The 25,843-nt window shown below is 40.0% G+C and overlaps 1 protein-coding gene across 4 annotated transcripts in view; it reads left to right on the forward strand.

The window, feature by feature from the left end:
• The window catches only part of Cep63 (centrosomal protein 63), a 42,773-nt gene that overhangs the window by 11,446 nt on the left and 5,484 nt on the right, over positions 1–25,843 (forward strand). For all 4 annotated transcript variants that reach the window (XM_051206175.1, XM_051206167.1, XM_051206182.1 and 1 more), the window contains 9 exons: positions 4,633–4,728; positions 5,608–5,730; positions 10,754–10,867; positions 15,589–15,822; positions 16,123–16,262; positions 17,181–17,318; positions 20,074–20,188; positions 22,371–22,568; positions 24,085–24,171. In XM_051206175.1, the coding sequence (XP_051062132.1) occupies positions 4,633–4,728; positions 5,608–5,730; positions 10,754–10,867; positions 15,589–15,822; positions 16,123–16,262; positions 17,181–17,318; positions 20,074–20,188; positions 22,371–22,568; positions 24,085–24,171 (1,245 nt within the window). The remainder of the gene's footprint in view (positions 1–4,632; positions 4,729–5,607; positions 5,731–10,753; positions 10,868–15,588; positions 15,823–16,122; positions 16,263–17,180; positions 17,319–20,073; positions 20,189–22,370; positions 22,569–24,084; positions 24,172–25,843) is intronic.

Raw genomic sequence — 25,843 nt, forward strand, 5'->3', positions numbered from 1 at the left:
TCTAAGGGAGAAGGAAAATAAAATAATTTGCAGTCTCACCTCCCACTGATATTGGTAGTGTAGGGGGGATTTAAGACTGTTTCCCGATTTATTTCTCATAACTTAGCTGGTACAACAGCAGAAGAACCCTGGATACTGGAAGGGAAGCGGGAAGTGTTGCAGGCGCTAGCATTGTCTCTAAGTCTCCATTCAGACTAGTCTTGGAAGGACAGGGCTGTAGGTATATGCTAGCCCCAAACCTCATTCTCATCCTGCCAGACTTGCCCACGTGGGATCTGCCCTCATCAAGGCCAATACAAGTTGACTGCTATGCCCAGTATACTTCCAGAACTGGCAACATGAAATTGTAATTTGGTTGATGATACTGGATACATGTATCACATTTTCAAAGAATTAACAAGTTATGTCCTAGTGGTTGTCCATTTGCACTTTGAGTCTAATAGTACTTTAGTAATATTAGCTATATCAAATTTAGTTTTCTGCAAATGGTATTTGCTAATCTAGAGTTAATTCTAAAGTTTACTAGATCTTTTAGAATACAATTTACACAAAGATAGGGAAGATGATGAGAAAGCATACCAAATGATAGTCACATTGGATTAAAAAACAAGTAACAACAACCTCTTCCCTCGATAGTTTGGAGGGGTTAGAGAGATAGGTCTGTGGTTAAGAGCACTGGCTGTTCTTTCAGAGAACTCATACAGTGGCTAACAGCTGTCTGTAATTCCAGTCCCAGGAGATCTGACACCTTCTTCTGGCCTCCATGGGCACTATGCATGCATATGGTGCATAGATACATGCAGGAAAAATACCCAATAAACAAACAGACAAATAAGTAAAACAATTTGAGTAGATGCATGCTCCTTTTCTGGGAGCTACTGTGCCTTCACTTCTCCTGGGGTAAGACAGAAACAGTTATGCTAAGTAATTGATGTGACAGCAATTTCCTGGTTCTGAAAACCACTGTATATATTGATGTCTAGGTTTATTTTGTTAAAATCCACAAAAGAAACTCACTTTTATGATTGTGAGATTATGGCTTAGTTCCGTGCCAATGGGGACATGACCCCTGTGCCAGTGTTGCTGTGGAGACTGAGACCACATTGAAAGAAATCAGTGATATTTAAAGTGACTATGGAGGGTTGGGGATACAGCTCATTGGTAAGGTACTTGCTGACTTCTACAAGCTGTCCACTGACCCCCTTACGTGCATAGGCATGCATGAGCACTTGCACATAATAGATGAAATAAACAATTAAGAAAGAACATTCTTCAGGTATTAATGGCAGCTCTAGATAGACTGCCAGAGCTCCAGGAAGAAAATCTAAGGGGATAGTGATCAGATATAGCAGCTTATCATCCATTCAGTATTGTGGTGAACAATTAAGTCAGTTTAGAGATGAATGGAATTAAATTACATTTTAGTCTCAGCATTACCAGGGAATTGGAAAGGCAACCAACTGACATTAGACTTGTTATGTCTGTGATCCCCGAGTCAGTCCAAAGAGGGTAAGCAGTGAGGAAAAAAGGTGCAGGGCTTATTAGGTACACATAGCACATAAAACAATAATTTAGATCCAGGTAAATCCATTAATTGTAAATGCAGCCACTGACTCAATTAAAAGACAAAAATTAGCCAACGAGATGAAAATAATGAATCACAATTACTTAATGATTGTAAATGCACATGAAGATCTAAAGTAAAAGGCAAAATAAAAATACCTGCCCCTCAGACACTTGAAGAGAAAGATAATATAACTGTGTTCATACTAGAAAAGGCTGTACTGTGGTCGTAGACCCTGTATGGCTCTTCCTGCCCCTCACTGTGCTTTCTAAGGTCAGTCCAGTTACCTATCCAGACGTCTACATCTCAGAGTGTACTTTTAAGAAAACTCAAAACAGGACAAAAGAATATAGTAAGACAGTTTTAACCTTCCATATCTTGTATGTAAAAAATACCAGGAGTGTCAGTAGGAAATAATGAAGCCACAGTGATGTTTGGGAGTTTTAGCACATTTGTCTAAGTGACTGGTGGAGGACATTCATAAAGATACAGAGTTGAACAGCGTGATCAGCAAACTTGACCCAGTTTATAACTATGGAGCATGACACAAGAGAACTGCAGAGCATGCATTTCTTTCCCAGCACAAACTGAACGATTACCAAAATTGACTCTATACTGGGCCATGAAGTAAATTTTGCCATAAACAAAGGCTTGAAATCATGGATCTCTCTTAACATAGCAGAAACAAGTTAGAAAAAGGTAACACTGAAAAATTGTGAAGTAAAGTTCTGAATGACTCAGAGAAGTCATAGTAGAAATGAAAATCAGTTTGAATTGAAAGATAGAGAGAGCTATAATCAGAGTTGCAGGATGCAGATAGTGTCAAAGAGGGCACTTTATTGTCATAAGAGTATGTCAGAAGAAGGTCGGTTGAAAATCTATAGGAAATGATTTACTTCAGGGGATTAGGAAGAGAACTTGTTAAATCCAAAGAATTTAGAGGAAGGATTAAAATTATACACCAAAATTTGAAAGTAAGAATTTGGAAATACTGTGCCATGAAAAGATGTACAAAAGAAAAGGGATGTAATGTGGGCTAGCAAGATGGCTCAGCAGGTAAGGATGCTTGCTGCCAAGCCTGAAGACCTGAGTTCAATCCATGGTACCCACAAAGTAGAGGGAGAAGACCAACTCCCATAGATTATCCTTTGACTTCTACTCTGGGACTATAAGTAGTTAATAAGAGCCTTAAAATATACAAAGGAAACACAGGATTTAGGGAGAAATTAATTAATGGAAACTGTAGAAGCCTTAACATAGCTCTCTTGCTGTTGCTAGAACAAGCACATGGAAAAGCAGATAAGGTGGAGAGTTGATCAAAATTTTTAAACATTTTTTTTTTAATGTGATGGAAGCATTTTATTGCCGTCAGGCAGCTACAGCAGATTGAATTGTGTGTTTTGGTAAAAAAGTTGTTTTAAGCTGAAACAACATAATTAAAAGACAACTTTTCAAGTTCTTAGAAATTGAGCAATATATTTCTAAAAGAACTTTCAAGTACTTGGAAAAGCAGCACACTTCTAAGTAATCCTTACTTTTATACTTGTTTACTTTTACTTATGAATATGATTGTTATACCTGCATATGTCTGTGTTCACCACGTGCATGCCTGGTACCCATGGAGGTCAGAAGAGGGCATTGGATCCCTTGGGACTGGAATTACAGATGATTGTGAGCCATTGTGTGAGTGCTGGGAACTGAATCCTGGTCCTCTGTAAGAGCAGCCAGTACTCTTAATTGCTGAGCCAGCTCCTTAGCTTCCCAAATACCTTTAAGTCATGAAGAAATCACAGGGAAAATTAGAGTATACTTTGATAATGAATGATAACGAACTTCCTATGGGTCACATTTGTGGGGTTGGATGAATGGTACAGTGGCAGAGTGTGTGTTTATATATGCAGAGTCCTTAAGATCAATCCTCAGCATAGAACCAAACTAAACAGAAAAACAACACAGGATGCTTCTCACATGCCTAAAGAGAACTTTATATCTCCAGACATGTTAACAATAGGAAGGCTATTTAAATAAACAGATATTTAAATATCTGTTTTAAGAAATCAGAAAAGGCTGGGAAATGGCTCAGCAAGTGGATAAATTGTTTACCACACAAGCATGAGGACCTGAGTTCAATCCACAGCACCATTTCAACTCAAGGTATGGCTGCATATGTCTGTAATGAGCACTGGAGGGACAGAGAGAAGAGGGTCCCTAGGGCTTGCTGGCTAGCCAGTCTAGCTGAGCAGGTGAACTCCAAGTTCAATGAAAGAGCTTTCCTCAAAAAATGAGGTAGAAAAAAATGAGGAAGACACCCAACATTTACCTCTGGTTTCCACAGTCATGTTTATATACATGCATGCACACCTGCATACACATATGAACACACACTCACGCATGCACACACACACACACACACACACACACACACACACACACACACACACACACGACTGTCTAGACTCCCGTGTTTCCTTTCTGTTTCCATGTACTGGCTAAGTTCTAACTGGTTGTCAGGAGAATACTGCTGGGTATTTCCTTAGAGTTGATGGCTAGGTATGAGGTTGTTATCACTTGGACCAAATCACTGAAATCCCTGAAGAATTACTCTGGGTGGTCAGAGAAAATTATGAAGTAAGTAGGAGCCACCTATTGTCTTCCAATTTGTCTCTGACATTACTGACCTGTGTTGCAGAAATTACTGTTTAAGTTCCACAGGGCTCTAAAAATGAGATATATTTAGTTATTAAATTTAAATTTTATATCTGCTGCTGTTTTTATGAAGATTTATTATTTATTTTAACAAGAGGGTTGGGGAGAATAAATCAGACATGGAGTGTGAGTCTTGAACTAACTTTTAACTCTGTAAAAGAATTATTCATGTTTTTAGCTATTATGTAGATTCTTGACTTAGTCATTTATTTGCCTGCCTGGGAAGAAGGCTAATTGTATAGATACACTGAGAACATTAGTTTGCAAGTAAGTACAAGGATTATTTTCTTTTTTTTTTTTTTATGTTGTAGGGATATCATTTCATTGCTAATACTGAGCTGTATTACTCTTTCTGCTTTTAGGTTGGAATGTTGCATCAGCAGATAGAAGAACATGAAAAATCCAAGCAAGAAATGGCCATGGAGTATAAGCAGGAGTTAAAGAAACTACAGGAGGAGGTGAGACTTTAGTTCGGTGCAGAGATGCAGTTGTTCTTTCTCTGTGTGGAGAACTGATTTCTACCAGGAAATGCATATCCCATGTGATAACCTGTGGGAAGTATGTGGTAGGAATACGGTTTTCTGACCTTGAAGCTAGGCAAAGAATCTTGCCTAATTTGTTTGATATTAGCTAAACCAGCAATTGGCTGTACACCTTAAGGAAAAAGAGCTATGTTTGTATAATACTGAAATCTTGATATCAGAAAATTAAATATTTTAATTCATACGCTAATTCAGTTCCTGATTTTTAAACATTGGAAGAGATAAAAGGCTTAGAAACACTTGGGGATGAGGAAAAGCAAGGGCTGAGAAAATGGCTTATTGGGTAGAGGCACTTGCCACTGAGCCTAATGGCATGAATTTGATACCAGGAACCTATGAATGCATGACAATTGTAATAAAACTAGACTGTTTTTTGTTTTCTTTTCTTTTCGTTCTTTTTTTTTTTGGGGGGGAGCCTGGAAATTTCATTGCTAGCATTTATTTCTCACACATACACATACAAGCAAGCATGCACTTTGAGGTAAGGTATCTCAGGCTGGCCTCAGACTCTTCATGTGTTTGAAGATGACCTTGATCTGGTTTTCCTGCTTCCTCTTAATTGTGTGATCACTGCATTTGCTACCACACCCAATTTATGTGGTACTGGGTAATGTGTGACCAGGGCCTGTTGCTGGCCAGGTCAGTGCTCTACCAACCGAGCTATTGCAACTCTAACATGCTGCCAGTCTATTTCCAATAGGATAATTTAGCACTGCTTTTGCTTTATAATCCCAGTTTGCCTGACCACCTCAATTTAGTAACTCTTAAATTTTAACTAAATAAGTGTTTTTACAGTTAGGGAGACTGAAGAGAAGCTATGAAAAGCTGCAGAAAAAGCAACTACGAGAATTTAGAGGAAATACCAAAAGTCTGCGGGATGATCGGTCTGAGATTGAGAGGTTAACTGGGAAAATAGAGGTACGTTCACAGCAGTGGTCGCCACTGCAACTGTCAGCCCAACATTGTGTAGGAAAATGCTATTTCTAGGAGCTGTTTCCTGACGCCAGTCCCTGCCATCCCAGGGGCTGTCGCTGAGCTACTCAGTGGTGGGTGGATGATCCACAGGACAACCCCTCAACATTTGCTCCCCTGTGGCCAGTGGGGTTCCAAGCCATTGATAATTCTCAAGAGGATAGTTCTTACCCTTCAGCGCACTTGGAAATGTACGGAGGTTTTGTTTTTTGTTATTGTTGTTAAAATGATGGAGCATGAAACTGGCATTTAGGGTACAGGGAGCTGGGGTAAACAACATACTTGGGACTGCATCCTGGAGCAGACCCTAGCATTCCTGTACCTCCCATTCTGAGAACACCGGCCATCAGTTAGTAGCAGCATCCTGTTAGCACTGTCTGCACACCTGAGTAGGTGTGAGTAAATGCGGAGGATTGTTGGCTTTTTCTTGCAGAGTACACTGCACATCAGGCGGTTTAGTTTCAGTTCCCATTCAGATAGAGTGAAAATTACAAAGGATTCGCCTCCCTCTGCTGACTTTGTGTTTGCTCCGTAACGACAGGAGGCAGTGAGTTCCCTCTCTTCTGTATGAGCTCTGCAGTGTATTGTAACAGTCTCCCAGGGTGCTTTGGGACCTCAGAGAGTATGATCCAGAGAAGGCATGGGGTCTAGGAATCTGCCTTTTACCCAGTTTGAGAAACATTATTCAGCACCTTTGTGTGACTACTTAACCCTTTCTGTTCTGGGTTATCTGTCACACACAAATGCCAGAATACTTTACTGCCTGGAATTTTTATGTTTGGGGTTCTTTCATATTTTAAAATTTTTATAGATTTAGAACTTAGACTCAGAGGCCCACACAATACTGCTTCCCCTCTATCCTTCTTCACTGTTCCCTTCCCCCAGCCCTTCACATCCTTGTCGTCAGCCTACACTGTCAGTCATGGGCACAGAACCTCAGCAGTCATTCTCTGGCCCAGGCTGCTTCACGCTCTGAAATTCCATTTCCAGCTCATTATTATCCTCTTTGTCATTGCTCTCATTATAACCTTTGAGGGTTTCATCCGTAGACATAGTGTATTTCACACTCTGGCCTTGGAGTTTCTTAGCATCCTTTCTTCTGTAACTGTTTTGATCTCCTCTTCATCTTATCCACTCAGTCTTATTGGCATTCCTCAGTTCTTTCTTGTCTTTCCGAGATGCTTTCAATAATGTAGTTATTTCTGCCAATCCATGACCATGACAGGCCTTTCTATTCTTTGGTGCCTTCTTCTGTTTCCTTCTTTGGTGTTTTAAAGTTTTCATTGAAGAGACTGTTTACTTCCTTGCTTGTGTTATCCCACAGTATGTGTATGTGTGTGCATATGTATATTTATTTAATTCTGCAGCATTTAAAAGCTGTTGTGAATGAAATTATTCTTCTGAGTTCTTTGTCAGGGTGTCTGTTATTGGTTATGGAAAAGCTACTCAAGTTTTGTGTGTGGGCTTTATATCTGTCTCCTTTTCTGAAGGTGTGTAGCAGTTCTGGAAGCTGTCTGGTGGTGGGATTGGATCATGTACAGGATCATTGTGTCTAAAGAAAAGATTATTTGACTCCTTTCTCTATTTGTATCCCTTTTCTTTCCTTTAGCTTTTGCTCTAAGACTCCAAAGACTGTTGAATAACAATGGAGAAAGTATATGTTCTTGCCTCTCATTCCTCATTTTAATGGCAGTGCTTTGGGCTTCTCCCCAATTAATATGTTGGGTATAGGCTTGCCATATATGTCCTTTATTACATTAAGTATAGTTCTTTACTCTCTTTTGGATTATGCTAAGTCTTTTCTGCATCAATTAAGAGGATTATATGATTTCTGTCCTTGAGTCTTAGTATGTTGCATTATGTTTGTATATTTTGAATCATCCTTGAGTCCTTATTATGATCTATCCTTTCCCTCTAAGGCAATGTTTGTGTTTGCCAGTAAGGTGTGTGTTTCTTGCAAGCAACAAATAGATGGCTCCTAATTTTTAATCTGGTCAACTAATCTGTAGCGAGATAGAGTTAGAGATAGATAGACAGACAGACAGACAAATAGATAGGTTGTATGTACACATGTCTTCATGTGTCCATGTGAGTGCATGCAGAGGCCAGAGGGAAAAATTATATGACTTCCTCTGACAGCTTCCAGTTTACATTTTGAGACAAGGTCTCTCAGTAAACCTGAAGCTTGCCATTTTGGCTAGAATGACTGGCTAAGCAAGCTTCTGGGATCCTACTGTCTTTTCCTCCAAACACTGGAGTAAAGGCACACATGTCCATGCTCAGCTTTTTATGTTGGTACTGGGGGTTTGAACTCAGGGATGCTTGGTTTCTGAGCAAGCACTCTGACCCGCTCAGCCACCCCCCTCGCTTTAGTCTGTGTCTTTCGGTTAGAGAATTGAAACTAATACTATTCAGAGATATTAGTGAAGGATATCATTCATTTCTATCATTTTGTTGTTTTTTAGTGTCTGGTATCTTCCTAATCCTCATTTGTTCCCTTAAGTTTGTTCTTTCCTTTTTCATCGTAGATGTTTACCAGTATTACTACAATGAGGTCAAGAATTCCTTTAGGTTGTGTTTATGAATGAAAGTTTTTCTTTCTCATTCAGTTGTGAAGAATAGCTTATTAGTAACATTCTTTTGCTGTGGTAAAACACTGTGCCCAAAACCAACCTAGGGAGAAAAGGGCTTGTTTCAGCTTATGGTTTATAGTCTGTCAACAAGGGAAGCCAGGGCAGAAGCTCAAAGCAGAGACTGCAGGCAGGAACTGAAACACAGACAATGGAGGAATGCTGTCTTTTGGTTTACTTCCTTGACTCATTCAGGTGCCTTTCTTACACAGCCCAGACCCATCTGCCCAAGGATGGTAGCTCCCACAACAGTCGCTAATCAAGAAAGTATCCTGCAGACATGCCCACAGGCCAATCTGATGGAGACAGTTCCTCAGTTGAGATTCCCTCTTCCCATATATGTCTAGTTTGTCTCTAAATAATAAAAACGAACTAGCCCAAATAGTTGCAGTGGTTCTAATAATCTGGATTGACAGTATTGTCTTTCAGAGCTTGACTTATATTGTTCCCTGCCTTCTTGGCTTTTAGAGTTTTTGTTGAGAAATCTGTTATTCTGATAGCTTTACCTTTGTGTATGTATTTGCACCTCTTTCTCGCAGTTTTGGTATTCTTTGTTTTGTATGTTTAGTGTTTTAACAATAATACGATGTGGAAAAGCTCTTTTCCATACTAAATTTTTTGTGTCTTGATGGCACTGTCCCTATATTTAGGGAATTTTAACATATGGTAACCACTGTATCTTCTGCACCTTTATCTTGAACTACGAATCATACATTTGATCTTTGGGTATGTGTGTGTGTGCACATGTGTATGAGCATGCATGTATATATGTGCATGTGTGTGTGGAGGCTAGGAGTCAGTGTCCATTGCTCTCTCTCACTGAACCAGGAACTCACCAATTCAGCTAGACTGGCTGGCCTGTAAGCCTAGGGTTCCTTCTGTTAATCCCTCTTTAGCACTGGAATTTCAAACATGTGCTGCCATGGCCAGCATTTTCTAGTGAGTACTGGCCTATATGTTTGCATGGCAAACACTGTTTACATACTGAGCCATCTTACCAGCTCCTATATTTGGTCTTGCAATGATGTCATGTGGATCCTGTATATTCCCTGTATTATCTTTTTTTAAAGATTTAATTTTATTTTATGTGCATTGTGTTTTATCTGCATTCATGTCTATGTAAAGGTGTTAGATCTTTGGAACTGGAGTTACAGACAGTTGTGAGCTGCCATGTGGGTGCTGGGAATTGAATTCAGATCCTCTAGAAGAGGAGCCAGTGCTCTTAACCACTGAGTCATCTCTCCAGCCGTGACTTTCTTAGTATCTTTGTCATTGTCTGAATGTTCTAATTCATCTACTTTGTCTTTAGGCCCTAAAACTCTGTCTTCAGTTTAATTCAAAGAGGTTTTTGTTTACTTTTTCAGTATTTCTGTCTCTGTTGAATTTCTCTTTTATATCCTGTATTGACTTTCTTACTTAATTCAGATGGTTGTTTGGGTCCTCTTTGAATCCCTTCAAAAGTTTATGTCCTGTTTGATTTTACTGAATATTCTTATTTATTCATTCATATAGTGTTCATGCTGTGTCTGTCACCCTCCAGTTGAGTGGGGCCAGGTTTTGTTTTATTTTATTAAATACTTCCCTAAGCCAGTGCTGGCACTCTGTATAGAATGCCATGCAGACTGACTGAGTGAATGGAATATGAGAAAGCTGACCTATAACAATCTAAGAAATAATGTAAAGCTGAAGATTCCTGGAGGACAAAGATGGGAAGATTAAGGATCTTTTCACTTTGATTTGCCTTATTTTCAGAAATGCTGGGCTCATTTTCATAATGTACAATTTGAAATTGCTGTTGATGAACCATGACTTTTGAACTATTTGGCTCTGGGTTATAAATGCCTATTAAAATGTGTTGCATATTTTCCATATTATTCAGGCTTTTGCAATTCTTCTGTGAAATAATAAAACTTTGACTATCAACAATACTGTTTTAGCAGAATATGGAGTGAGAATTGGGCTGCTGAGTTACTGACTTGGAAATCTGAATCTCTTTAATTCTGGGTCTGGATGTCAGGAATTTAGATGGCAAGGGAAATACTATTTTAGCATGAAAAATGATGCAAAATAGTAATAGCCCTTAGATGGCAGCAGATCTGTGAAAATGCTCATGAGCCCAGTGTCGTGGGGGTTCAGTTTAGAAAGACAGACACCCAGAGGCACAAAGTGAGCAGAATTCAGCATTCCTCTGCAGCTCAGTCAGCTAAGTGAGTAATGGCGCCCCTGCTGAGGAAGAGGGGTGCAACACTCCCAGAGAGTGGGAGGCTGGGAAGACAAAGTGAGAAGTGGCCACAGCCCAGGAGGCACTTAGATGTTAAGTACCTTAACTGCCTCCTCAGGAATTCCGACAGAAGTCTCTGGACTGGGAGAAGCAGCGTTTGATTTATCAGCAACAGGTATCATCTTTGGAAGCACAGAGGAAGGCTCTAGCCGAACAGTCAGAGATAATCCAGGTAGGCTTAAGCTTATGGGTTTTGATTGAATTTGACCTACTGCCATGAGCCTTCTGGTGGCTGCTATGGTCTTTCTTGGGTTCACTCTGCTAACCTCTGTGTGGTAAGCCCATCTTCCTCCACTGTGGCTCAGCCTGGCAGCGTGGAGAGCTCAGATTCCTCCTGTCCCCATGTCACCCTTCTACTGCACTGTCTTCACTCTCCCAAGCTTGGTCTCCACCCCACCCCACCCCATCGCTCTCTCTTTGTCTCCCTTCCCATTTCTTTCTGCTTCTGTTTTTTCTGGCTCTACTTCTGTCTGCTTTGTTTGTCTCCATGACAGCTTGAATACTTTGACTAAGGTGCCTCAGCCAGGGAGCTCAGTTAGTTTGACTGTTTGGAAAGAATCTCACTGCACTGATTTGCACACTAGTAAAAATAATGTCTTTGTGGCTACAGAAATGCTTTTTGAGTAAGGTGGTAGGAACTTAGAAAAACTAAGGACTTCAGCAAAAACTAAATAAACACTAAATTTAGGATATGTCTTCTTGGATCATAGCCAGCTCCTTTGCCTTTTTCCTTTAAAGTCAAGAAAACAAAGAGGAGTGAGCAGAGAGAGAGGGTGGTGAGTATGTATAGCCACTCCCATTACCTATGGGATGCACACTACATTTGTAGTGTGACAATCCGTCTACACTGGTAGTTATCTTGGTTTCTAGAATGACAGGACAGACTGGTAAGTTCAGAGAACTAGAGGGATTTTTTTTTTTTTTTTTTTTTTTAAGTCGTCATCTTCTTTGTCCCCCTGAAATACCAGCTGTCTGGTAGACTCTTGTGAATGGTTTTTCTCTAAGTAACTCCACTGAGACTTGCAGGACAGCTCTACATCATGCAGAATAAGGACTGTGTTGTCATCTTCAAGAAGCTACCAGCCAAAGTGGGACGATGAAGCCCTCATTGGAGGAGGAGGTGGTGTGGGGGAGGGTTTAACCTGTTTGAGAAATCTCTTTATTCTTAAAGGCTATGTCACACTGCTATATTCTAATTACAGCCATTAGACTGGGAAAGAACAAATTGAGTTTTTATTTTTTTCAGTCCTCATTTTAATCATGTTGTTTATTGATTACGTAATCTTTAAGCCACTGCTACCAAATTACTATTGTGATTAATTCTATGTAATTCAAACTTCATTGTTAGTAAAAAATGGAGTTTTTATTTACTATTCACTTGACTAGAGCTAGAATAAGATACCTTTAAAGATCTGACATTTGTTGTGCTCACTAAGGATGTCTGAATAATTCTTCTCATAGTTTTGTTTAAAATAAAGTTACCTGATTAGTTAAAAGTATTACTTGTAAATGTATTTCTCTTTCTCCCTTGGCAAACTAAGCAAGAATTAAAGCTTCCTGTGTCTCAGTTTGCATTAATCAATGCTGTATGATTATCTTTACTAAACAATTAAACCTTTGTGTGCCCATTACTTAGTGTTAATAGTTGTCATCATTTTGCCAATCTTGTGTATGAATGGACATTAGGAATATAGTACAGAATTTGTACCTAACTTTCTTTTCAGTATGGTATTGAACTCATGACCTCACTCATGCTAGGCAAGCAGTGTATCAGTGAGCTAAACCCCATGCCATCTAACCTGGCTCTCCATGTGCACTTAGTTTGTGTTAGCAACATGTATACACTTTTGTGCAGCTCTTCTTTGGAACTTTCCCCTCCCTCTTTGTTTTAAAGAGGGACACCACATTACTTCCTTTTATTTATGTGTGGGGTATTTTGCCTTAATGGGTATGCGCCGCTGTTGTGCAGTGCCCCAGAGCCAGCGCAGGGCATTGCATTCCTCGGAACTGGAGTTAGATTGTGGAGCCCAGATCCTCTGAAAGAACAGCCCATACTCTTACCCAATGAGCCACCACCTCTCCAGCCTGATTTTTTCCATCTTGGAAAACTAAAACTGGGTACACTTTTTTTGTTTGTTTTTTGAGACAAGGGTTCTCTTTGTTTTGGAGCTTGTCATGGAACTCACTCTGTAGACCAGGCTGGTCCTTGAACTCACAGAGATCTGCCTGCCTCTGCCTCCCGATGTTGGAATTAAAGACATGTGGGACCATCACCTGGCAAAACTGGATGCACTTTTACTCTATGTTTGGATAATAAAAATGCTACAAAGCAGGCTAGGTGTGGTGGCACACACTTTTAGTCCCAGCACTGGGAGGCAGATGTGGGCGGATCTATGTGAGTTTGAGAAAGTCAGCCTGGTCTACAGAGTGAGTTCCAGGGCAACCAGGGCTACACAGAGAAACCCTGTCTTGAAAAAGAAAACAGAAAACATAAAACCAAAAAAAGTTACAAAGCAAATGAGATCATCTCAGAACAGGTAAAGTAAGGACTTAAAATCCCTATTATAGGACAAGATGGCATTAACAGGGTAAATAATAGCAATAGCAATATAATTTAATATTCAGCCTGTGCCACTTTCTCTAGGTGTCTAAAAACCACCCTTTCAAGTTGGCTGTTTGAAGCAGAATCCAGTTGAGCTTGACTCATTGTATTTAGGTGATATGTGGGACAGCAGAAAATCTGGGAGATTGGGCAAGTCTTATGAGGAAAAATTCTTAAGTATTTTTAACATCTAAAAATGAGATTTAAAAATAACTTCACGCTTTTTGAGTCATGTATTTGCTTGAATTCTTCTACTTGGCTATTAAAATTATATACTTCAGGCTCATTTTAGAAAAATAAGGTCTTTTTTTGGCTTTTTTTTTTTTTTTTTTCTTTTTTAAATGTAGTTTTGAGTTTCAAAGAAGCCATTGTTACAGAGAGGGAGATTGCTTAAGAACAACATGGTTGGAAGCAGCGAGGGCTTTGATTTTCCAGGGAACCCTTGTCATTGCAGCACCAGCCTCTGATCTGTCTCCCCATCAGGACACACCTCCAGATGTGTCCATGTAGGCCATAGCATCCCAGTGGGCAGCCTGAAGAGCCTGCAAAGCTCTGAGCTCAGAGTGTACCTCTGACCCTGCTTTGCCTACTGCTCCCCCCCTTGACTCATGTGCTTTCTGTCTTGCTAATGTAAACTGCCTTCTTAATGGTTTCCTTACTTTCACTCCCTTCATTCAGTAAAACTATGCTGAATGCTTAGAGAATAAGGGGACTTTCTGGTTTCTTGAAGTAGTTTGTACATGAAAAGATTTCTAATATATTTACCTTTAAATGCTTCTAAAGCCAGCTGTTTATGAGAGGTAATGATAATTTTAGAAGTTGTCTCTTTGATTTTTCTAACTGACTTGCTTAATATTGGGAGAGGTATTCTTGAGGTTAGTGGCACTGTAGGAATATAATGTGAGTTGCACAATTTGCCATTTTTTGTAGTTAGAATAAAAAGGTAAAAAGAAAATATATGTTATTTAACTCAGTATGTCAAATCTTATCAGCTCAAAATTTACATTCTCTTTTTAAACTAAGTCATTGGCGCCCCCCTGTGTTAGCGCATTTTTCAAATCAGAATAGCCACAGCCTAGTGCTCAGTCTCCACATGCATGCGGGGCCTACTGCACAGCACAGCCTGGGGTGTCATTTCTAGTTCATGAAAACACTGTCTTTTTGCATGAGTGAAATAGTAGATCAGTAAAAGAAGACTTGATTTTCAAAAGTGAGAAGCTAATTCTAAAGTAACAAATCTGGTTACACTGTTGCTTACTTAACACAACTAAAGCTCCAGGACTGAATTTGCTTTTAGGACACAGTGCTATGTGTTGTCTGTCTTCCAGAGCCTCATTTGGGCAGAGGTTTCTTGCTGTTTGTGGGCTTCAGGCTGGCTGGTGGATAGGTTAGGGTTGAGATGAGCTGAAGCTCAGCAGACAGCCACAGACTTTTTCTCCTTACCCTCAAGCAATCTCTGCATTTACTTATTCTGCCAAGGGTTCTGTGTAAGATTTCCTCTTGGAAAGAAGGTTAGATTGTTTTTCAAAGGGTGGACACAATTGCATGCACAGTAGTTAGCAGTCAAGCTGGGTTGAATCTTCTGTCACACACACCCTTCTAGGGATTTGGTCAAAAGGCATAACAGTTGCTGCTACCCTAAAGCCTTGAGCTGTCATTTACACAAACATTGTTTATCTGTGTCTTTGCCCTCCCCCCATCAGCATTCACTTTGTGTCACCATAATATAAAATATGTATAAGAGTTTGGTCTATACTATATACAGTAGAACCTTTAAATCTGTAGCAGATGAATTCCACAGAGATATTTCCATTTGAATTTCTAAAATAAAATTGTGTCTCTTCCTTAAGAGATTTTAAAAATAAGGTGAGATTACCTTTACAAATGATTTATGTCCATTTTGAATGTACAGAAGAAAAACCAGTCTGGATACTGAATTAAAAATTGAGAAAATCAGAATGTGCGAAACCAAAATTCTCTAGCCGGCATGTAGAGCTGTAAAGTTAGGCACTGATACCACAGGCCCGTATACCTCCACAGGCCAGTATACCTCCACAGGCCACAACACAATTTCCAGAATGGTTTGATTTGAGTAGACTTGATAGGTAATGCCACTAAATGGAACTAATTTTAGATGTGTCATATTTGGTAAAATCTGTCAGCTCGGAAGTGTCCAAAAACTGCTAATAGAACCAGTCCTGTCTATGAGTACCTTTTCCTCAGTGAATACAATTACTGATTATTCTGCTATCACTTCTCTTTTTTCCTATTAATAACCTATTTGTTTCTAGGCTCAGCTTGCCAATCGGAAACAGAAGTTAGAATCTGTGGAACTTTCCAGCCAGTCAGAAATCCAGCACCTGAGCAGTAAGCTCGAGCGGGCTAAGGACACCATCTGTGCCAACGAGCTGGAGATAGAGCGCCTTAACATGAGGGTCAACGACCTGGTGGGGACTAATATGACTATCCTTCAGGAGCAGAGGCAAAAGGAGGAGAAACTGAGGGAGTCTGAAAAGTTATTAGAGGTGTGTGTTAGAATGCCTATTTTAGGGAAATGTGAGTATGGGTGTCTTGAGACTGATTGACCTACAGCTATGACCCAGAATTCTCTGAGCTGAGGCTGATGGCTCAGCTGCTGATAGCTGTATTAATATTGTCCTTGTCATAAAACTTACAGTCAGCCTCCCTGGTTGCTTTTCTCATGAAATAGAAACACTGTAATGTTATCTGCTTTTTTTTTTTTTCCCTGCAGTATTTTGCAGGCTCTGCAGGAAAAAGAGAAAGCTGGAGGAAAGTTGTAATAATATCTGACTTTTTTCTTGCAGGCTCTGCAGGAAGAACAGAAGGAGTTGAAGGCAAGTCTTCAATCTCAAGAAAACTTCATCCTTGAGACAAAAGTGCAGAAGGAGAAACTGCAAACAAAATTAAAGGCAATTGACACTCAGCACTCAATAGAAAGCATGAGGTCTGTTTGAATCTTAAATATTATTCTGCCAGTCCATATGAAGGTTTGGCATTGAATGCCAATTTTAATATTGAATATTTACTTTTTTTTTGTTTGATCATCTTATCTTAACTCAGTTTTAATTTATGAGTTAGATTCATTCTCATTGTCATAAAATTTTCATGGATGGTTTTGTCTCCTTTTCATTTGAGTCTCTAAGATTCTGAGGATCGTATATTGGGAACTCCTTACTCTTTCCTTTTTGAGACCAGTGAACCTCCATGTCGTAGGAGACTAGGGCACGAAGAGTAGCTGCTTGTCATCAGTAACAGCCTGCCACTGAGCTAGCCCTTTTGAGAACTGATTTTGTTATATTATTTTTGTTGTTGTTTTATTTTGAGACGGAATCTCATGTATCCCAGGCTACCCATGAAATTACAACATAGAGAATAACTTTGAACTCCTCAAGTGCTGGGGTTACCAGTGTGTGTGACCACTCCCACTCTTAGGGCTTCATACATGCCATGGGAGCATTCTATAAGCTATGCTATACATCCCAGCCCTGGGTCATTTTACATATTTGTCATTGCTAGGGAAGGTTTATAGTAAAAAATTGAGAGAATGAACTTCCTTTTAAGTCAAGACATCTTGCCTGACTGTCTTGTAACTTTTCAGTTAGGAATGAAGCTTCAACAAAGTGGTTTTACTGCTTGATGTGGCTTTTTTCCCCTTGAGAAATATGCCAAATCCTAGTAAAGATTAAATTGGTGCTGACCCTGGATTGTTCTCCTGGTATATTTTTCTTTTATTTTCCACAAAGCTGACTACAAACTGAAGAGTTCAAAGCTTAATGACAAGAACAGCTGGAACAGAAGGCTGGCCTTGCATTGTTCTTGTTGTCGGGATAAGAGACCTGTTCCCTTCCCATGTCCTCCTCAGGCCGCTGGAAGACTGTCAGGTGGACAGGAAGTACCCCTCTCCAGGGCAGGGAGTCTTGGACAATGTGCTGAGTCAGCTGGACTTCAGCCACACCAGTGAGGAACTCCTGCAGGCTGAGGTGACTCGTCTTGAAGGCAGGTAGATAATTAGATACACGCTTAACATTTCATGTTCGGATGAACTTTGAGCTTCATGCTGACTCTGTAAAATAATACAGTAGTGGAAAATAAAGTTGGGTTTTTCCTCTAGCATTCACAGTGGCCTCACTCCCTAATTCATTGAAAACACAGAAGAGAACGTCCATCTTTCTGCCCGTTGGCTGCATCAGGGCCTGCGATCTGCTGGAGTCTGAGGCTGACTCACTTCGGCTGTGCCTCCTCTCTTGGGCTCTTTCTTCAGAGTGATTTGTATGGACAGAAAGCAGTCTGTGATCTCGTTCATTCTGAAAAGTTAAACCCCCTTTAAACCTTTTATCTGCATCAAGAACATCTCCTCTTTCTCTGTTCTTCAAAATAAAATTCGCCCTTTACCTTTTTAGGCCCCCTTCAGTTCAGCTTTTCTCTCTACTGCCTCACTGAAACTGTTCTTGGAGAGGACACAATGGGCACATGTTATTCCTTCTTTCTCTGCTATATGGTATGAGTTAGATTTTCTTGGCAGTGAATTGAATGCTAGCGAATGACATAGTATAATGCAGTGTTTTTTGCATATAGCATAGCGTAGCATAGCATGGCATAGTGTAGCATAACATGGCATGGTGTAGCATGGTTAGCATAGTGTAGCATAGCTTGGCATGGTGTAGCATGGTTAGCATAGTGTAGCATAGCTTGGCATGGTGTAGCATGGTTAGCATAGTGTAGCAGGTGATGCTTATTTTTGCCATAGTTACAAACTTTTAGTTTGTCATATTTGTGAATGTTTTTTACTGGGAGGAGTTTGATATTTTGTTTTAAATCCATCTATCATAATTGCTTGTGTACTAATGTGTGTGCAAAAAGTAGATGAAATATTTACATACATTATTAGCCATTAGGCAAGCAGAGACAAGAAGGAATGCTACTTTACACTTTCTTTATTCATTACATCCTTTTGTTTTTACTTTGCTGTTTCTGGAAAGCATTAGTATTGGGTGTGCTTTGTTTGTGCATACCCTCTCTTTATCCCTTTTGGAGTACATGAGACACTCATGATCACGATTTAGGGTATGTGTATGCTTTACACTGAGTCAGATAAAGCTTACTATTATTATTATTATTATTATTATTATTATTATTATTATTATTATTATTATTTGGTTTTTCAAGACATGTTTCTCTGTGTAGCACCGGCTGTCCTGAAACTTGCTCTGTAGACCAGGCTGGCCTAGAACTCAGAGGTCCACATGCCTCCCGAGTGCTGGGGTTAAACACATGTGCCACCTATCACACTGGGCTAAATAAAGCTTATTATTAGTCTTTTGATATTGTATAAAATTGTATGTTTTTGTCATAGTTTTTTTTTTTTTTTTCCTCCAATTGTCTTTCTGATAATCATCACTGCCCTCTTGTAAGGTTCAGAACCCATCCCTCTGGGGTTTGACCTCCAGCGCTATATTGAACACCTTTGCACCTTCAGGCCCTCCTTTCCCATGGGATAGGACAGTGTGGTCTCTGAGTTTCCTCCCTGTTACTTTTAGTATTTAGCACATTGTGATCATATACTAAGTACTAAATAAATGAATATTCTAGAATTTCTGGAAATAAAATTAGAGTGAACAAATAATAGTATTCAGTAATAATGACTTTTTTTTTTTTTAAATCAAGTGGACAAAAGAACTGTTTTAAACAATTTGTGGTGTTTAGGTATATAAATAGCACCTAAAACAGGATAGGGAGAGTTTAATTGATTGATTTTGTGCTGTTGTACTACAAAGATGACACTTTTGAACAAGTTATCTGGCAAGTTGGCCGTGTTTGTGAAACAATATAGTACTAAGCTTTTGTGGAACAGTCTGCGCTGGAGGGCAAAGGGCTAATGACTAAATTTGGCAGGAGTAAGAAGTGAAATATTTTAATCATAGAAATTTTAGTTTCAGAGATAAAGTATTCATATTAAAGGACTTGAGGAATGCAAACTAGTATATTTAAAGTAGAAAATTCTAGAAAAAAATTTACCTTCAAGTTGTAAATAGTGAACTTGCATTATATAAGGTGATTAGGGGAGTGAGGATCGGGGTGACTGTAATCAAGTAGATGCTGATCTAGTTCATGGGAAGGTATCGGCCACCAAGGGGTACGGGAACGAGGTGCTTTGTAGTGAAGGGATGATGTGTGTTAACACAAGGAGGCAGGAGGGGTGAATGACCCATGGCTGACAACAAAGCTTAGCAGTTTAGGAGCAAAAGGATCATGTCAGAGAAGAGCAGTAGGATCCGAGGCATGCTGCCTCTGTGGCTCTTATGTCTTATGTCTTAGAAGGATGATGAGAATAATGAGTCAGGACTCTTTAAAGGTTGTTCTTGAGGTTTTGTATAATCTGGCCTGGCATATGTGTTGCTAAGGTGATGAGTTTGTTCAGATCTTGGTGGCTTTCCCTTTCTCATACAGTTAGAGAAAAATCATATTTCGATAGTAAAACTATTAGTAAAGTTACTGGTGTCTTTACAGTTCTGTAACCAGTTAAGTTTAAGTCACGGGGAAGGAGTAGAGGTAAACATTGAAGTCAAAGCTACTGCAAAGGTTTGAGATGGATTTGCTGCATCTGGTGATGGGGAATTGGAAGTGACTTTTAACGTGGGGTATGAACTTTGAGTTATTGGGAGGATGTATCTTGGGCATCAAGAGGGTAGATAACCCATCTTGTGGATTTCAGGAATTTTTATTTATTTACATGTGGTTGTATTTCTGCCATACAGTTTGGAATCTGTGAGTGCAACATGTAAACAGCTGAGCCAAGAATTAATGGAAAAATATGAAGAACTGAAGAGGATGGAAGGGCATAACAATGAGTACAGGACCGAGATTAAAAAGGTGACACTGTGGGCCTGGGGTCACAAGGTTGGATGTGTTTATGGACCGAGGGGTGAGTTGGGAGATGGTCAGTGAGGGAGATCTGTTCAGGAAGGCTGGGAAGAAGAGGATCATGGGAGAAGGAAGGGATAATAAGAAAGGGTGATGGGAGATGGTGGGAGATGATCAAAGTACATTGTGTGAAATTGTGAAAGAATCAGTAAGCTAAAATATAAATGAAATCTGTTCACTTTGAACTCTAAAACTTCATTTTAAACATCAAGATGATTTCTAAACAATTATATTGTTTCTTATAAAAAGATACTATGTGACCTGTCATTTAATATTTTCTCTTTGGTATGTATTTCCTCTTTGGTATGATGTAGTTAGTGTCCTCATTGCCTGTTGAGCTATTCAGAGCTTTTTTACTAAAGGGACCTGTCACCATTACAGTGTGATGGTACACTGTAATCCTAGTACTTGCAGTGTGATGGTACACTGTAATCCTAGTACTTGTGAGGTGAAGACACAGGAAATCAAGACCAGCATGGGCTCTACAAGACTGTCTCAAAATACCAAAAATAAATTAATAAAGAGCTCTGGTTCTCCTCTTTGTTGGCATTTATTTACTTGCTTATTTAATGGTTTGGTCTAATGAAGCTCAGGTTGGCCTCAAACTCATGATCTTCTGGCTTTTGAATTCTAAATATTGAGATTAGAGGTGTGTATCACCACACTTGGCTTAATTTATGTTTTTCATTACTTCTTGAGACTATTCCTAGTTGGTGTGTGTATGTGTGCATGCATGTGTGTATACATGCATGTGTTCATATGTGTGCATGGAGCCTAGAAGTAAACGTTGAGTGTCTGTGTATTGCTATGTCTTTTCACACCTTTACCCCCTTCTTTGAGACATGATTTCCCAGGGGCTTTTGTTGATCTCTGTACTCAGTGGTTGACTAGCCTAGCTGGCCAGTGATTCCAGGATGACCTGTGTCCATTCTCCCCATACAAACTTGCAGACATACAAACTTCCGAGGCATATTTTACGTGGGTGCTAGGAATCTATCTAGACGAGGCCTTCATGCTGCTGCTGAGGAACGTTGTAGCCTGACCATCTCTCCAGAAGCTCTTCCCCCCTTCCTCCTATTATCTTTCTGTCTGTGTCTGTTCTCTGAATCAGAAAACCAGATGAGCAAACAAAATTTTAGTTTGTAGCTGTGAAAAGAATAAAAGTCTTAGGGCCCTCTACATAAATTGGGTATAGACTTCGATGTTGACTTTTGGTGTTTGAGTAACTCATGCTCTACTGAGACTTAATATATGTGTTAAGTTTAGCCACCAGACTTTCAGAATAATTATACAAGTTGGCAAATTGCTCATTTTCTGTCTGTTTAATCTACCTTATTTTATTAACGTTTTATATACTTCCTTTGTTAAATCATGTCCATTTTAAACATGGACTGGTCAGTTTCACACATATGTCCTATGTGTTGTTACCATGTTCACCCCCATTGCCCTCTTCTTTCCCCTTCTGCTGCAGAGCTCAGCTTTCCCATCAGTCTCTGCTCCTTTCACTTGTTTTTCTTTCAGGTCTGCTGAGTTTAGTTAGGATTGCTCACATGAACATTGGTGGGGATTATTTACTGGAGCAGTTTACCAGTGACCACAGCACGGAGGAAAGCAGCACCCCTTCTTCTGGTAGCCATTAACCACGTGTCCTCCTCTCAAGTATATTTTTCTTCTAGGGCCATGTGCATGCTGTATCATTGAGCTGCATCCCCAAACCTTGTTTCTTTCTTTCTTTTTGTTTGTTTGTTTGTTTGTTTGTTTGTTTTTTTTTGAGACAGAGTTTCTCTGTAGCTTTGGAGGCTGTTCTGGAACTCGCTCTGTAGCTCTGTAGACCAGACCAGGCTGGCATCGAACTCATAGAGATCTATCTGCCTGCCTCTTTCTCCCGAATGCCAGGATTAAAGGCATGTGCCACCACCACCCAGCTAAATTTTGTTTTTTTGAGACAGGGTCTTCCTGTGAAGTTCAGTCTGGCCTTGAAATCCCAGCCAGAGCATGCTGGTTGGTCTCGGGGATCTTCTTGCCTCTGCCTCTTGCCTCCTGAGCACTAGAATTAACACTGTGAACTATCACATGCCTGAATTCTAAATGCTTTATCTGAACTTTGAGTATTTTTTGTGTATCTCTGTAGTTGAAAGAACAGATTCTGCAGGCTGATCAGACCTATAGCTCAGCACTGGAAGGAATGAAGTTGGAAATCTCCCAGCTAACCCGGGAGTTACACCAGCGAGATATCACTATTGCATCTGCCAAGTGTTCTTCCTCAGACATGGAAAAGCAGCTGAAGGCAGAGATGCAGAAGGCAGAAGAAAAGGCAGTAGAGCATAAGGTAAGTCCACCCAGAGCTCTCTACTTGATGTTTGCTTGTTTGTTTCCAAAGAATGGATTTAACTTCCTTATTTACTTCAGTGAACTTTTAGTAGACCCCTGTTTTGAGCTGGTCAGCAAGCAGTGTAGTGAGGGTTGGTGGGGAGGTCTGATGGATACAGACAAGGAAGATGGCCACCCCAGTGAGCAAGGTGCTGCGCCCAGCCAGGGAGTTCCCGGTCCAGAGTAAGGACCTCTACTGCTGCAAGTGGAGAATGAGTAAGGGTGGAAGAGACTGTGAGGAGTGGGGGCGACTACAGCTGTGGCCTGAGCTATGGCACAGGCTGTAGGGGGAAGTGGCTGGGTTCTGGGTTCTGGAGGGCTGCTACGGTCAGCAGAGTAGACGATGAAAGAGGCTGCTGCTGAGGAAGTAGGTTTGGGTAGCCAAGTAATGCTCTATAAGGAGACAAAATAGTTGAGATATTGAGGAGGATGGTACATATCTGTGAGAGATACATATGACAGGGAAGTTAGTGGAGGGGACACTGCTATGGCACATTTGATTTCAGATAAAGCCTGGACTTTAGTATGGAAAAGCTGGTTAGTCAGCTTCGTAGAAAGCCTGGAATCCAAGGTTAGCCATTTAGCTTTGGAAGTCCTTGCATGAAGTTGGCATTTGAACCCTCTGCTCCCCAGACATAGCGGCTGTAATGAAAAAGCAATAGAGTATGCACAAGAATGACTTGAATCAGATTTTGGGTATTTCTCAATTTGGGTAAAAAAGATAATGGACTGGAACTTAAGGAAAAAAAAGGAGCAGTGAGGGAGTTCTGCAGTCAGTTTCTGCTGAGGAAGAAGGTAGGGAAGAAGGCTTTTCATAGCGATAGTCAAGCATAAAAGACCAGCAGGGTGAGGGCTGAAAATAAATGAGCATTTTATGAAAGTGCAGTTCCATGTGGAAATGCAAAGATCAGGGGAGGAAGCAGGGTGTGGCTAAGGGTCTGTCTGACTCGAAACTGCTACTCTAGCAGCTCCCGTTCATCATTCAGAGTGACATTTAATCACATGCATGCCAGTTTACCTGCTAACATCTCTGATACATTCTTTTAAAAAGGATGTGTGGGGCCTGGGAGATGGTTCAGAGGGTAAGAGCTCTTGCTCTGCAAGAATGAGGACCTGAGTTCAGATTCCCAGAACCCACATAAAAAGCCAGGCATGGCTGTGTGCTCTGTTCTATTACCCTAGCATTGTGGGGACAAGAGTGGGATGGGGTGGGCAGGGACAGGCGGGTTATGAGAACTCACTGGCTCTGGTTTCTGCATACATGCATGGTAGCCACACCTTTGCCCTCATGTGCATGTATCACACACATACACAATATGTACATACTTTTAATAAAGTATATCTATGTGAGTGTAGACTAGAATAGCTAGAGAAAATTATCCATGGAAAAGCTTTGTAAGATATATATAATTAATGTGTTTTTTTTTTTTTTTTTTTTTTTTTTTTTTTTTTTTACCCTGATTTTCCTTTTTCAGGAGATTCTGAGTCAGCTAGAATCTCTCAAGTTAGAAAATCGCCGTCTTTCTGAAACAGTGATGAAGCTGGAGCTGGGCTTGCATGAGGTACACACACACAGGCTCTTCAGCTTTTGTATTTTTGAAGCCATTGGAGTAGCTTTGTAAAAATATCGATGACATTAGAATTAAACTAGTGGTAGGTACAGCATCATGAAATTCAAGTGTTCTACTGCTAGAGGAGTTTTTGGTGCAGCAGTAGGATAGTTTTCCTGTTATGTGTGTGATAAGATGCATATATAGTCTGTGTTCTCAGCAAGTAGAGTGTCTTCAAAGGGTTCGGCATAGTGCTAACACAAAGTGTGGAATGGATGCCAGATGCTGGTTTTAGTACTATGATATTGTCCTTACACTGTCTTTTTTATGATAATTCAGTTTTTATTGCATTTCTAGGAGGTATAATTCATTTAGTCAAGTATTATAGAATATTTAGTAAGTGCTAGATTGAGCACAGGATAAATAATCAAATTCTTGTCTGTAATGACATTACAGTAATTTCATAGAGATCTTAAGAAATACATATAAGGTACTGTGAAATCAGAGAGAACAAGATTGGCTTACAGGCAGTGTGATATTCTTTAAACATTTTATTGTAAAAGTCGTATAATTTATAAAATGATACATCTATTCTGACCCATCTTTTTTTTTGGTGTAGGTCAAATGTCTGAAGATTGAATTCTGTTTTTCTGTCTCCAGAAAGATGCATAGTCACACAAGGCTCCCTATTTGCTCCTAAGTAGTTCCAATTTCATAGTCATGGAGGCTGAGATGGAAGAAAGTGCTAAGGGCTAGAAGAACATTTAATTTCAACTAGGAAAATGGGGGACTATTTTTGTAATCTTTCAGATGGGTGAGATTTTCTAAGCATCATGAGCCATAAGGATCTTACATCGTAAAAATGTAAAATTTCTAGATGGCAAAAGACTCCATTAAAAAGTAATAACATAAGCCAGGTATGGCGGCTCATGCTTATAATCCCGGCTACTCAGGAGGCTGAGTCAGGGGAATGGAGCACTCCAGGACAAACTGGGTAAGACCCTGTCTCAGAACAAAAATAGCAACAAAAGGGCTGGTAGTGTAGCTTGGAGGGAGAGCAGTTGCCTAGCATGAGGCTCTGGGTTTGATATCCATAGCACTGCAAAAGAAGTAAAAAACAAATGAACAAGGAGAAGTAATCCATAGGCTGACACAGGCTAACAGAAAGTATCAACAAGTAAGAATGTCCTGCAAGAGTAATAAAAAAGTGGTGCAGTAGGACAATGACAAAGACTGAGTAGATACTTCATAGAAATTTACATTCAAGCAAGCGAGGGAAGCTGTTCAACTCCCTAATAACCAAAAATGTTAAAGATAAAATTTCTCTTGCTAGTGCTTTAAAAAGCTAACATATGGTCTCTGTTGGCAAGAGTTTAGAGAACAGACACTCCCGTGCACATTGACATGGCCTTCAGGACAGTTGGGCCATGGACCTCAAACTTGCAATATACACAGCCCCAAGTACACCTGGGTATTTATTTACATCTGTGATGTTAATAGTCATGTTCTTCATTGTCCTTAGCAGTTTGCATTCCCAAAGAACCCCTCTTGAGGGCTAAATGTTCAGAAGTGGGCACAGCAGGAATTGTGAAATAAACTGCTTACTAGAATGATTGATTTGTGATTGTATTGTGAATATACTGTCATATACAGCAGATGGAAATATTTATTCAGTTTTGTCCTC

Source organism: Phodopus roborovskii, unplaced genomic scaffold (genome assembly GCF_943737965.1).
Source record: "Phodopus roborovskii unplaced genomic scaffold, PHOROB, whole genome shotgun sequence".
NCBI lineage: Eukaryota > Metazoa > Chordata > Mammalia > Rodentia > Cricetidae > Phodopus > Phodopus roborovskii.